Source organism: Poecilia mexicana, unplaced genomic scaffold (genome assembly GCF_051168715.1).
Source record: "Poecilia mexicana isolate PSO_F unplaced genomic scaffold, ASM5116871v1 scaffold_10, whole genome shotgun sequence".
Lineage (NCBI taxonomy): Eukaryota > Metazoa > Chordata > Actinopteri > Cyprinodontiformes > Poeciliidae > Poecilia > Poecilia mexicana.
The window spans coordinates 2,186,080-2,201,006 of record NW_028263379.1 but is presented as its reverse complement, the minus strand read 5'-3'; the positions used below and the strand labels follow the sequence as shown (position 1 = coordinate 2,201,006).

The 14,927-nt window shown below is 40.2% G+C and overlaps 1 protein-coding gene across 1 annotated transcript in view; it reads right to left on the bottom strand.

Moving 5' to 3' along the window:
- Nucleotides 1–808: 808 nt before the first annotated feature.
- gfra3 (GDNF family receptor alpha 3) overlaps nucleotides 809–14,927 on the bottom strand; it is a gene marked incomplete at its 5' end in the record, with an annotated part of 32,013 nt that continues 17,894 nt past the window's right edge. Inside the window, one exon of the mRNA XM_014970531.2 lies at nucleotides 809–4,686. Coding sequence (XP_014826017.2) covers nucleotides 4,465–4,686 — 222 coding nt within the window. The remainder of the gene's footprint in view (nucleotides 4,687–14,927) is intronic.

Below are 14,927 nucleotides of genomic sequence, written 5' to 3'. Positions count from 1 at the left end.
TTTAGCCATTTTATTGCTGGCGTACAGACAGGACGAACTTGCCCCCATAGAATGGCAGCCAGTGCAGTTCGCGAGAGATTGCGCAATCCCAGGTGAGGCTCAGCTTCCTGCTGCCTCACCGGCTTTGCTTCTGAGCATTTGAATGGGAAAATGCGAAAATCCAGCGATTTTGAAGAAAAAATAATCAGAATTGGTTAAGCTAAGTAAAAAATAGATACTTTATAGTACAAACCACAGGGTGAAAATAGCAATATAAATGGTTTTATTACTATATATTATTTTTTCCATGATGACAGGTGATTCTCTGCCTCACCTGCCTCCTCTGACCGCATGTCACTGTAAATTTACATATACAAAATGTAAATTATATATATATATATATATATATATATATATATATATATATATATATATATATATATATATATGAGAGAGAGAGAGAGAGAGAGAGAGAGAGAGAGAGAGAGAGAGAATTCAATAATTCATATGAATTATTGACTGAAGTAACCTCATCCTGTCATTCCACTTATTACGCCTTAAACATATGGAGGATCTTGCATATTTTGTTTGTATTGAAAAAATTGAGTTTTCATGACAAAAAGAAGATAAACATCTATAATAAAAATATAAAAAACTTTTTTCAGCTTAGATAATGAGAAAATGATGGATTGAAGGTGAGATAGGAAGTAAATGTAAATTGAGTTGTTGCATTAGGAGTTCATTCTGCCTCCATTTTGTCACATTTCCTCCAGTTTTGTTAGTTTTTCCTCCTCTCCCACTGATCATGAATCATCCTCTGCTTTCTCTATTTATTCGTATCTGTTCTCTTGTAAAACTGTTTTCTGACCTCACTTCCTTTTTTTGACCTCTTGCACTCTTTCTCTTTTGTTTTCTCCTGTGTGCATCTCGTTCTTATCGCCTTTTTGCGTCTTTTTCATTTCTAAATGAGTAATAACCTGGTTCCATTAGTTTTCACACTGTTAAGCTATGAAGTACCTTTTGATTAAATTTGAATTAATTGGTGAATTGATTAATTTTCCCCATAATTTCCCTTTTCATTTTTTCCTAATAACTAGCTCCATTGTTGTCTCCTGTAAGTTGCTGGAGTCTTTCTCATTTCTTTCCACTCTTCCTCTCCTGTCATGCCTCTCCTCTTCCCCTCTCCTCCTCCTTGCCCTCCGCTGTCACTGCCACCAGTAAGATGGAAGTTAATTTCACACACTCCCCAGGAATAAGAAAAAAGAACAAGAGGAAAAAAAATTGTGTCAGCAAAAGATTTATATGACACAGAAAATCAAGAGCCTGCGATTCTCTATGCTGTTTGTGCTCCAGGGTCCTTTCTGTTCTCGCTATAGCACACTGTTTCTAAAACTGCCTGATGTACACCTCCCTCCACCACACACACACATACACACACTCCTCCCACCCTGCCCCCTCCAAAGGAGCCTGTCAGATGATAAAGAGATGTTGTCAGGGACTGATTATCAGCCTCCCAACTAAAAACAAGTAAAACATCAAACGCACAAAGACCACACAGGGACTTGGCCTTATTTTTTTTCTTAATTTCTCCTTTATATCTCTCTTTCCCATCCCCTTTTCTGTGTCTCAGTCTTTGTCAGAAGTTAGTTTTTTTTAATTCTAAGTCTGTATGTGTTTTTTTTTGTTTTTTGTTTTTTTGCCTGCTGGCGAGCAATTTGATTTGTTCTGTCATTTTATTTTAGAGCTCATATTGTTTCTTGTGTATTGTTTTTATTATGATGGCTTAATTCATATTGGCGCCTGTAGCGGCCAGGGCCCAGGTCCTGCATCACCTGGGAGGACGACAGGGACAGCAATAGAGCAATAAAGCCAGAAAGAGCTGCATCGGCTGAATGTGTGAGGGGTGGGGTGGGGATGGGGGGGCAGTGTGTGTGCAAATGTGTGTGTATACATCTTTTTTTTTTTTTTTGCAGTGCTGACGTGGGTGGGAATGATGAAGTGCTTGAATCTAATTATAACAAAGGACATTTGCATGCTTGATGCCTGATGCTTGCACACAAACACACAGATCACCAACCTGCTGCCTTACGTTCAGCACACACTGAGCGTCTGTCACTCATGCTGCCTGGAGAGTCAAGAGAACTCAGAACATCACTGCAACAAAGTTCATGAGCAGAAACCCCCCCGTGGCCCCGTCCCTCTCAGTCATGGTCAGGGTGACCCATTCACACCCAATGGGACCAACAACAGGCTCTGACTGAAGCTGTGGGGTTTTCACATGCAACCACTTAAACCAGTTTTCACCAGTTCCTCACTTACTGACTCATCTGCATAAATTTAAACTAGTGGTGGGACTGGATTCAAATTTTTAATGGAGTTAATTCCAGGGTGTGTAATTAATAAATTGCATTTTAATCAAAAACTATATGTTGACATAACAGTTAACATTTCACATCAGAAACCCCTTTCTGCTGCTAAATTACAGAATAAATAAACATGTGAGCTCAACAACAAATATATTTATAGGTTTCCATTTGTTGTTTACATTCTCCAGCCATCAAACTGGAGCAAAGTGTTATTCTATCAATTTCAGGAAGTCCTGATCATTCATGGAGCTTCTGTACATGTTCACATTACCGTTAGCATCTGCTGCGGCTACATGTTTAGCATTGAGATGCTATTTTAGGATTGAATAGCTTTGTTGATAAGCTAACTCCTTTAACACAACTTGAATACAACAATAGTCTTTAAAAGCGTCCAATCAGATCGGTTTTTGAAGCAAAAATGGAAACCCCATTGGGCCAGGTGAAGAGGCTTCGTCTGCGGTTAGCGGCTGTCGCTTGTGTGTCAGATTCCTGGTCGTAACAGAAACACATGAATACAAACACTTGAAACTTTTGTATGTAAAAAAACAAAAAGGTGATTTATTGAATCAAAATTCGCATCTAGTCAATGTAAATAATTAATAAAAATTAACAAATTAAAATATCCTATGCAGTGGAATAAATGAATTCTACACTAAAGATATGACAATATTTGACTTTATGAGCTTTCACATGTTTTTTATTCCATACATTTTGGGATGGACAAAAACAACTTCTCAGACAGACAGCATCAGTAGCTCTTCCCAACCAATTCAGCTTTCATACAAAAAAATATTTTTTTAAATAAAAATCTGAAACTGTCATGCGTTCTTCGGCCATCTTTACTCTGATACCCCTAAATACATCCAGTACAACTAACTACCTCCAGAAGTGATCCTAATAAACCCGATTTTGACTATTGCAGCATATCCATCAATGTTTTTTGTTTTTGTTTGAAGTATTGCATTTAATAAAAAGGAAAAATTTCAAAATAACTTCCATAATTTTGCAAACTTTTAATCTTGTGGTGTTTGAAAAAGACTAACTGAGCTAAGGCAGATGGAAACATGTTTGTCAAATACATTCTGACCCTCCCATCTACTGGTAGGTCTGTGCCTTACGAGAGGCACGAAACTCTGAAATATTTCTACATCCATGTCTATTTTGTTTTTCTTAATTTAAAGGTTTTCTCAAAAGTCACATGACAATTGGATGGACACATAACTAATGAAACCCAAAAGTCCTTTCCCTGTAGGGTTTAATTTTCCTGTTTCTGGTCTCACAGAAGCACAGATAGTTTAACTCGCCCCACAGACGTCCTGCTCAGCTGAGTGGAATACAGAGGCTCCCATTTTGGAATTAAAAGCCATAATTTGAAGGAGTTCAAAAGTGATTTCCCCGATGCAGACTTCCATGTTCTCCTGCGTTTGGGGGAGCAGAGAGACAGCTCCACACATGATTACACCCTGCCTGGTATTCTAGCATTTACACTATAAAACTGAATGATAATTACTTAAATATCAGGGCAAATTTACAAAATGTGCTGATTTCAAATAACTCGCCCCATGGTAAACCTTTAAATTTTTCTACCCATTTTCAAGCACTTCCCTTACTCACACATTATTCTGCAGTTCCATAGAAACACTGGGTTCAGGTTTAATGATGTGCCATGTTTGCAAATTGCCAGTGCTGGTGGTAGACATTTTGTGAACACTTCGTTTTGGCTAGTTGCTTATGCATCAGCAGATTTCTGATGTATAATCTAAGCTAATGTGAAGCAGCCGTTCACAGATCCTGTCAGTCCCACTTCAAACAAATACATATTAAAGTATGCTCACTGGTTATAGGAAGCATGTGGAACCCCCTATACCCCCAGTGACTCCAGTCAGAGCGAAATAAATAAAAAGTGCCATTTGTCATGTTTGGACTGAAGAACGAAAACAAAGACAGGAGTCAAAAACCAAGAAGATGCTTCTGACAAAGAAAAGCAAAGTTCATTTCTTCCTACTATTTTTTGAACCTTTTCAGCAATCAGACCAGTGTTATTTGCGGAACCATTTGATGTGAGTGTGTACATGTATGAGTGTGTATATGTTTGTGTGTGTATCTTCTATATATTGTTCTACCCCCAGCTGTGGGCAGTAGTTAGGAGCAGAAGGAGCAACAGTACTGGTTTAGTGGGGCTGGCGCTGGGCGCTGCAGCGCCCCCTGCTTCAGATGAGCCCAGGTTGGAGACGGTGGCCCTCTCCGAGTACAGAGGGATCACATCAAACTGGCCACCTTCATCAGCCTCCTCCTCTTCCACCGTCTGTGTCAACTCCTCCTCTTCCTTGCTCTCGACCACCTGTTGAGATGCAGGCAGAGTCAGTGAGAGATGCAGTAGCATTTAGCAGCTTCAGTAGATTTACATTATGGTTCTGGGATCATTTGTGCTCCACTGATTTTTACGTTTGTCTTTTCAAAGTTAAAGTATCAAAGCCCTTTGTTGTGCTGCTAAGCATTACAACATTCAAAACAAAACACAGAGGTTTTAAAATAAGTTTCTTCTGGGAGCCTAGAAGAAACTAGGCCTGATCAGGATACAGACTCAGCATTTCAGCAAAGTGCTCTGGGTACAAACATCGACAGCAGGAGATAGATGTCAAAAAACTCAGATACAGAGCGTCTCCTTTACCTTCTCAAATGTAATTGGTGAGTGAATTAAGCAGAGAACAATTAGAGTCCTTATGTACACCATGTAGCGCTGATGAAATGTTGATTAGAAGGAAAATCTAAATCCCTTTTCTTAACTGATTAGGGTCTGAAAATTCTAATTGGGAAATAATAAAAAGTCCGTAGCTGTAACTTAACTCTCTCAGACAACAGCAAACATATGTCTTGGCCCCCAACAGAAATTGAACAGAAGTTAATTGAATTAAACTGAATATCACTCAGTGATAGTCTTTTATTCATTTTAACAGCAGATCACTTCCACCAGAATTTAGTATGAAACCTCTAAGCAACACCAGTGTTACATGTAAGGTAAGTCTGTCCCTGTTTTCACTAAAACAAATGTTAAACTACAGATTATAATGCAAATACTTCACAGTCTCTGGTTTTAGCTTTTTTCACTCAGTGTCCGACTGATCATTGTTACTCTGACTGGATGGGTCGGTATCAGTTCTGTGCTGAGTGTTGGTTCCAGCCATGAAGAACTGAGCTGGAGAAAGAAAACAAAACAGATGGGTAAAAACCCTGAATGCACTGCGTTTAACCATTTTCATCTGTTTGCAGGAAGGAGTTTCACAGCATGAACACATGAAGTTGTGGTTTAAAAAAACTCTAGATAATGTTAGCTAAGGATAAACAATTTAAATATAGCGGTGTTTTTTTTGTTTTGTTTTTTTTTGCATTGTTGATGTTTGCATTGTGTCAGGTCAGAGCAGGCCTGGAGGCAGAGATGGTTACTAGTGTTTCAGACTCTAGAGCAGTGGTTCCCAAACATTTTCTAGGCCCCCCCTATGGTGGGGATGTTTGTTGGGGGGGAATCGACTTTTTTGGGGGCAAAATGAATGTACGTAGCCGTACATAGACAACACCAGTAGCCTACAAGCTACTTGTTAACAAACTTAAGGTGATGTATTGACATTAGCTAGTCATCTTTTAGCTAACATTACCTGCATCCAACAGCTTTACATAGGAATAACAGAGAGTTGGCCACTCTAAGGTAAAAACCTAGCGCATACAGCGTTCATGTTTTTTTTGTTTTTTTTTCATCCAGACGGCTTCCCGCACCCCCCCTGCAATGGCACGGCGCCCCCCCTGGCGGACGCGCCCCACAGTTTGGGAACCTCTGCTCTAGAGCAACAAGTGGTGTGAGCACTGATGATCCACTAGCATGACTTTATTCTGTTTTATGGGTATTTTTCCTTTCCTCTTGTCTCACTAACCTGCATAAAATAGACCCACAATAGGAGTTTCAAACACAGCATTAAGAATCAATTGTCTAAAAGCCTACTGATTTCAAATTCAGAAAATAATTTAATAAAACAGTACTTTATTAGAAAGTTTCTATCTTCACTTCTGCTTTGCATGTGAACTGAACGTTTGAAGACTGCTAATTTAGTTTTAAACTAATAAGTCCAAATTCTTCATAAAAAACCTTGTTTTTTAAACACACATTTACTCTAATCTGTGATATCATTACATCAAAAAAAAAAAAAGCTTTCCATTTCCTATGTGCAGAGCCACGCTCCATCAGTGGTGAACTACATCTATTGTTCTTAAATACTGCACCTCATCAGGCAGGTAGTCATAAAATAACAGACTGAAATATCTGGCTGCTATTTCCTGTCCCTCAACTTGACAATTTTGTTCTAAATTAGTAATTTTGTTCATAATTGCCTTTGGCACTTAATAGTTAATGGTTATTCATATCCAACCCACATCCATTGTTGTATAACATTCTCTTGCAGGATAGAAAGGTCGTGGTTGTTAGCATGCTATACTCTGTCACAGTATCACAGTAGGAAGGATGCACGTTTGATTATTTGTAAGAGAAGATCCTTTGGCCGACTTCAGAAAGTTTTGTTTGCATTATGAATTAAATGTGTTTCTTTTGATCACAGCCTTGATGGAAATGAGTCGGTGCAGCATTGTTAGTGTTGGGGATTCCCAGCTGTTTATCCTCAATAATATGCAAAAACATCTGGAGCAGCTCAAGGCGCATGCTAGGTACTGTTAATTATATACCTCTCTGTCATTCTCAGTGAAACACTGCCTTTGTTTCACTCATGGCTGACTTTATGCAGGTTCCATCTCTGACTTGTGTTGTTATTTTTAGGCCCGAGCAGCTAAGCGCTGCGAAGGCCTATTGAAATTGTGCTGCAAATTATTATTATGCTTCCGTAAAATGAATTGGCTTTTTGGAGGCTTTATCATATTCAAAATCTCACCAAGCTTGGCGGACTCGTTGATACTGTGAAAAATTTACTTATTTTAAGGTCAACACAAAAATTGCAAAAGAAACGGCTCAACGGTGACACCTAGCAACTTTCAAAAGACCCTTTCCTATTACGTTACTTCATCGTAGAGACATGAAATTTGGTACAGTTGTAGAGCTCCCCAAGCTGCTCAGAATTTACAATTAATGTCATGGTGCAAGTATGACAGGAAGTCGCCCATTTTGGATTGAAGTTGTGTTTTTGACCCCATTTTGGCCATTTACAGCCTTCGTATTTGATCAGACTCTTCCTAGGGATTTCGATCGGTCGGCTTCAAACTTGGTCAGTTGGTTCATAAGGCATGGTAAATTAAAACTGATCACAGGTTTGTGTTTTTGTGCCTGCTAAAGGGGGGTTTCCTGGGGTCATAGTTCACCTATTCGCCATGAAACTTGAAACTGGTATATCTCCTACATAAAAACTCACAGAGACACCAAACTTTCAGTGATTGATCATCATCGGGTTGCCCTTCAATACCCAATGGTCAAATAATGAGATCAGTTAGGCCACGCTCCCTGAGAACAGGAATTGTCATGTTTTACTGTGATCGGTTGTTTTCTGAGCACTTTGACCTAATCAACATGAAACTGTGTCCAGAGACAGAAGACATGTTGGTGTGTTGTGGATTTCAACCCCATTTGTTTTCGATGGAGTAGGTGGGCGTGGCGGCGTGGCAAAGTGAGCCGGCATACGTTTGGCTGTGAATTCCACAGTTTCAAGCCGAGCTGCACCAAACTCACTAGGATGGATCCTTATCGACCCCCCACAGGAATCCATAAACATCTTTGGTGGGTGTGGCCTAATTTCTCTATAGCGCCCCCTAGAATATTTTAAATGATCAGCCCTAAGACATACTTTAATCTAGAATTATGAAATTTGGTACACATGTGTATCTTGTCAGGACGTACAAAAAAGTCTCTTGGAGCCATGGTCCAAACCCTACAGGAAGTTGGCCATTTTGGATCAAAGCCGCCATTTCCTCTTTTTCATAGACGTCGCATCTGATCGAACTCCTCCTACAGCTTTTGAGATACAGACTTCAAACTCAGTCAGCAGTGTTGAGACATTGAAGGTCAAAAGTTATCACAAGATTTTTCATACGTCAAAGCACCTGGGCGTGGCTAAGTCCCAAACTTTGACTATTTGCCATAAAACATCATGGTGAGATAACTTCCACATACAAGGTCACAGCTGCATCAGACTTCCTATGTGTCACTACAGACCAACCCTCATCACATTTAGGTAGTCAATTAATGACATCACCTTAGCTCTGCCCACCTCCTACAGGATGTCACCTGTTTTTTCTGCTGTATGTCTTACTTTTACTCAATGATTCATATGGGTTTAATCCTGTGCCAACTAAGGTAAAATTACATAATGAACCCTGTTAATGCAGGCAGTTGGCTGAATCCATGTGGGGGTGGCCAAATGGCGAGTTGCAGTCTCTCGCCATATACAAATGGTTGTCTCTAAATCAAACATGGAACATCTGATTGGCACCAAACTGGACATGTATGACCTTTATTCACCGCTAAAGAGCCCAACAGCATTGCATTGCAATTTGACTCCACTGCGCCCACTAGGTTATTCCATCAGCTATACCTCCTCGCTACATCGGCTGATCTGCACCAGATTTTTGGTGAGTCCTCAGGGAATGCTGCTGAACTCATCGATATGTACGGCCTGGCAGACGGGTGTGGGAACTGCGCAAGTGTCTGCGGTGGCTGGCGGGCGGCGGTGCTGGGACTCCCGCGGTGGCCAATAGGCTGGAGCTGAGCTGTGAGGGCCGTTCGAGGCTGCCCACAGCTTTAATTTTAAATTATTTTTGCTTTTTAGCATCTTGTCAGACAGTTACAGAAGACATAAACAGGTCAGGGAGTTTTAGCTACAGACACATGCCGTGGTTTAGTGTTTCCTTTTTTTGCAAAATAACTAGGGCTATGAACGACAATATGGTGATGCATGCGATCAATCTGAATATTTTAAGGCATTAATATTACATGGCACTGATTAATCGAATGACCGATTCTGACCTAACAGCCTCCCTCCTACTGAGGGTTACCCAGTTCACAGCAGCGCATTATGGACTCAACACATGGGAAGCGACAAAAGATAGCGAAAGGTGAAAAGTTTCCCTGACAACAGACAGCAACAAAAGTTAAATATTTTCAATTATCTTGTGTTGCTTCACACACAATATAATTGTGTGTGAAGCAACACAATTATTGTGTTGCATGTGAATGCTGTGAACATGCATTCACATGCATGTTCACAGCTCATGCATGTGAACATCTACATGCATGAGCTCAGATTATCTCATGCATGAATCACGGCGGTCGGACGGCTGGATGAGGACAAGTGGCTGTTGCCTCATCACACAAGATCCAGAGGAAACAACATTAACTTTTAAAACAAAATGGCTTCCTTTAAACATACCTGAATATAAAAATCTGTACAACTGAGGATCTCCAGACATGTTTGGTTTGAGACAAAAAAACATTTCTTTGAAAACGTGCAGACAGCAGGTGGTTTTTGATACAGGCTATGTGGGCAGTTACCCAGGGTGGCATGAGAAAGGGTTGGGGCACCCAAAAACTAAAATGTAATCTGTCATTTGGCTCCTGAACAAGTTTGCTACTACTCATATGGCTGTGTAGTGCAGTAACTGAAACTTTATAATGGTCTGTAGCACACAGAGTAAGTTTCCTTTAGTTGTTGTTCAGTATTGGGAGACTGCATTACCTGCTTTCTGCTACAGGATAAAAATCTGATAATTGTTTGCATTTTAATTTTGTTTTAGGGGGACGTAAGAACCACAAATGTGTGAGTATGTATATTCAAGCTGACAAAGTTAGGTACAGCAACCCTTCGCTATAACGCTGTTGAACTTTCGGGGTCTCGCTGGTTCGCGGATTGTTTTTGTGCAGTTTTTTTCACAGTGCATTGTGTTCTGCGTCCTGATTGGCTAAAATATACGGAATACAGATTGGCCATTCAGGAGATGGAAACTGAAACTTTGAATGCCTGCTGAAAATAACTGTGGCCAGAGGCTCTGCTGTAGATACAGCTGTGAATCTCGCAGGGCAGGTTGGAGGGGACGCTTTAATGACATTACTCCGGATCACATTAAGGCCCGATTGATGCACACGCACATCCGCTGACCTGAAAACAGGTTTTGTTCTTTAGTTTCAATGTAGAGTATTTAATTATGCTGTGTAATAGTTGTAAAAAAAAAAAAAAAAAAAAAAAAGGTAACTACATTGCGGATTTCACTTATCGCGGGTTATTTTCGGAACGCAACCCCCGCGAAAAACGAGGGATCACTGTACACTGATTAATTGTGATTAATCACAGCACCAGAGTGTGATTAATCTTATTCTAAATAAATTTTGACTGACAGAATTAAAAATAACAATAAAATGTCAGAATTTCCTTCAATTCCTTCAGGAGAAGCCTGAGGCGTTGTCATGCCAACCCAGAAACACTCCCTCTGGCATGTCCTGACCCGTCCCCCGGCCCGTCCCCTGTACCTCCTCTGGGACGTTTCTGAAACATCTCCTGATGGAGGTGTCCATGTATGTTAACCTCTGAATTTAAATTCTAAAATGCTAAATTATTTTTCAGATCAGTAATCCTAACGGACATAGGACAGGAAAGGTTTATTCTGATTTACTGTTAGACAGAAAGGAGAATGTGTTTTTTTATACAGTACCTGTCACTATCTATTTTCTGAAGCCATCACAAACATTATATTCATTAATTATTGAGTTTTCTGCTCTTTGTTTTCCCTTTTAGAAAGGCAATCTCTAGGGTTTCTGACTGGGAAACAAACTCTAAGAGAAAAGCAATTCTGCAATATTTTATGTTTCCTGTTAAAAGGGGGAAACACAAACACACTTATCTGCAAAAGAGACAATTAACAGAGCACTAGTGTTCCCCTACCTTCTCACATTTATCTGTATCCACTGTGAAAATCCAGCACTAACAGCACAAAAAGTTTCAACTCTCCTAATTTGAAGCATAAACTTTAAATTCCTGAGAGAAAAAAAATCCATTCATAGAAAGGACTGAAAGCTTTTCAAAGAGACCAAATGAGCATCTGAGCGACAGACTGATGAGGAGATGAGGAGCAGGTATAGCCACTGGAGGCTTTAGGAATTTGAACACAAAAACAAAATGAAAGACAACGGCGAACGAATGCAGGGACTGAAAGGAGGATAAAGGAATTGAGGGAGGAATGAAGGAAGGAAGAGGAAGAGGATTTCAGGGGGAGAAAGAAAAACAGACAGGTGACATATGGGTATGAATAAATTCATACTAACGGAGCAGTCCTTCCAACAAACACCTCATCTAATCTGCTCACTGGGAGAGAGACACAGACAGACAGTGACGGGACGAGAGAGCGAGCGATTGGAGCAAAGTTGGAATTCCCTCTTGTCTGCCGGCCCAGATTATCTCTGGCAGCGCGGCACGCCGAGAGCCGGAGAGTCGGGAGCCACGGGAGATTGTGGTCTGGCCAAGGCAGCGGGAGCCAGGCCAGTGATTGGATTGGACCGGGTTGGACAATCCGAGCTGGACAAGGGCAGCCAGGAGCCAGGGCTCTCAGACCGTAGGTGTTCCTGCCGCACGTCAGCATGTGTCTGTGCCCACGCCACAGTTTGCACATTAACAGACTGGCAGACAGAGAGCAAACAGGGTTGGAGTGAAAACACCACAGGGCCAGAACTCAGCTGTCAGACAGAGACTGGTGGAATCTGATTGGCTTTAGTCAAAGACATTCGCGCAATAATTGTTTTTCGGCTAACACAAAATAAACAGTGGGAAAGAAATGAATGGCTTCCTGGGATCCTGTGTAAAGTTAATCACAAGTCTCCCGTTCCATCCAGCAGCAGACTGGGTGGCAGGTTGAACTGCTGCTGTAGTTTATAGGAGGAAAGATTTCTATTTGTTTCATAAATAAAGCCATCACTATTCATAACTTGTCTGTCCTGATTTTACCATGAGAGTAACTCAGACATGCTCCCTGAACATCACAAACATCACGTGCAACAAATGATAATGATTTATGATTTTTCAGATGGTATGCTGAGAGCCAGGCTTTACAGAGGAGTTTGGTAGAGGAGTTGGTTCACTGGAACCTTCTAATGGGTTTCTGGTTTAACACACCTCAGGTCATGAGTGACAGTGTGTAGAACTTCACTGCATGCTGATCCAAATCATTTAATCCACAGATGTTGACCAGTGGTGGAGTTATGTTCACACAGCAACTCAACTCCATTTTTTCTTTTTTTTTTGCCCAAATTTATTTTCTCTTTCCCAGCAGCCACATTTTCATCTCCGCCCCTCACAAAAAAATAAGCAGATTTGTGTCGCTTTCATATGCGGAACTAATTCGAATATGCATCCAATTGTAGATTGAACGGTAATGTCGCATTTTAAACAGTTTTTACGTCATTGATGTGAGACATGCGTCATAATTTTACACCAGAAGAGGCTGGACACTGTAAATCTACATGCAAAAAATGGCTGAAAATCATAAAGATGAAAGATGTCAGTGAAGTGCATCACGTCACAATCTCATCACTCCTCTCACATGATTTGGAAACTTACATCAGAATTAAAACTGCCAAAACAAAATTGTCGCTGCGGCAAACAAGACAATTAGGACAGCCCAGCCTCTCCTTAGTGATGTTTTTATTTGCCTCCGAGAGCGAGGCTCATCACACTCAGACCAGACCAGCCTGTCAGTCTGGAGTTCCAGCTTCTTCCCTCTGGGCGGAGATTCAGGTTCACCAGGATTCAACAGATGGAAGAACTCCTTTGTATTCACAGCAATCAGGTCCTTACATTTATGAGCTATAGTTCCACTTTATATATGTATTGATTGGTGCTTGAATGTTTTGCCTGTTTTGAACATTGTCTATGTACTTTCTATGTTTGAAATGCCTGGCTGCGGGACAATAAAGGAATTGATCTGAACTCTGAACAGTCGGTTCACTCCATCTGTTGTCCCATAACACCAACACAGGCAGGAGTTGATAAAACAATAACTAACTGAGACTGTTTGGTTATTAATTACTGATAATCAGGTGGTGACCCTTGGTTGAGAGGTCATTTTAATCAAAATGACCAACTTTACTCTTAATTGCCTTTGGCACTTTATAGTTCTTCACTGCCAAGCCAACCTATTGTTGCCCAACAGTGGTATAAATAGGAGTGGGCATTTATCGCATCATTTATCAATAATCGTAAAATTTTGTCATCATGATAAGAATTTTGATTTATTGTTGTCTCAATAACATCCAATTAATTATGTTAAAAATGTTATTTTCTTCACTGTGTCTCAAAAGACCATCAATATATGACAGGGCAAGGGCGTAGGAACGAGTCTGTCATTGGGGGGGACGCATATCGGAAACCTGACAGATCAGTAAATAGCTTGAGCAGAATTGTCAAATAATTATGCCATCCAGGGCCATGCAGAGACCACTAAAGGGGCAGGTGCTAAAAAAAAGGCCACATCTCACTGCATTCTAGGACAGAATATTAACAAAGCCACAAAGCTTTCAGAGTTTAATAAACAATCATAATTTACAAAATTGTGAGAAATACAATCAAAGCTAAGGAAAATCTCTATATAGAGCATACAGGTATGCATATGTAAGATATTTTATTAGTAATTTCTTTCTGCAGGTCTATTTTGTTATAAGAAAGTATTGCAATATTCAAACCCGCAATTTAGCAGGACATGTAAATCAGAGCTAGACCACCAGACATATTTTGTCTTTACAGAATTACACTATTAAAAATGTAAACAACAAATAATTTTAGTACGTTATGTGTCAGAAGAGGGCTTAGAAAATAATACAAAAAAAAAAAAAAAAAAAAGTTTGACCAAAAGGGCACTTGGGGGCAAGGAGCAAAAGGGGCAGGTGCTCAAGCCCCCCCAGCCCCTCCCTCTGCACGTGCCTGATGCCATCAACACATCAGTAATGCGTTACTCTAATCTGACCCTTGTTTCAGTAACAAGTATTCTAACATGTTACTATTTACAATCCAATAGTCAGATTAAAGTCATTCCAGGATGAACACTCACTTTAGCATTTGCCTCTCACAACTAGCAAGCTAAATACTCTGGTAGCACAGAGCCGACCAGATTCTGATGTATCTTATTGGTCAAAAGACATTGATATAAATTGGCTGGTAATTGAACAGGTTCTACTTATTTCTAAAACCAAAGTAGAAAACAGCTCATAAAATAGGACACAACAGTTTTAAACTCAATACAGCAATTTGACCAACAAAAATAAAATCTAAACAAGTTTTGTTCTTCTTGAACATCTCTCTACATCAGTGCAACAGTTTGATCTACAAAATAAATAAAAATTATACTTTTCATGTCTAACAGACACCTTAGCTCCTCACTGTTAACTCAGTCTCACTTTCCAGCCCTGCATTCAGTAACTTACCAAAGATCCATGAAAAACACTGAGGCAAAAAGACTAAATGTTTTTTTTCTCCTGTCATTTTCAGCCGCAAACATTTAACTAAAATATCTACGGATATGTGTTTCTGTCTCTGCCTCCCTCTGACTCTCTGCAGC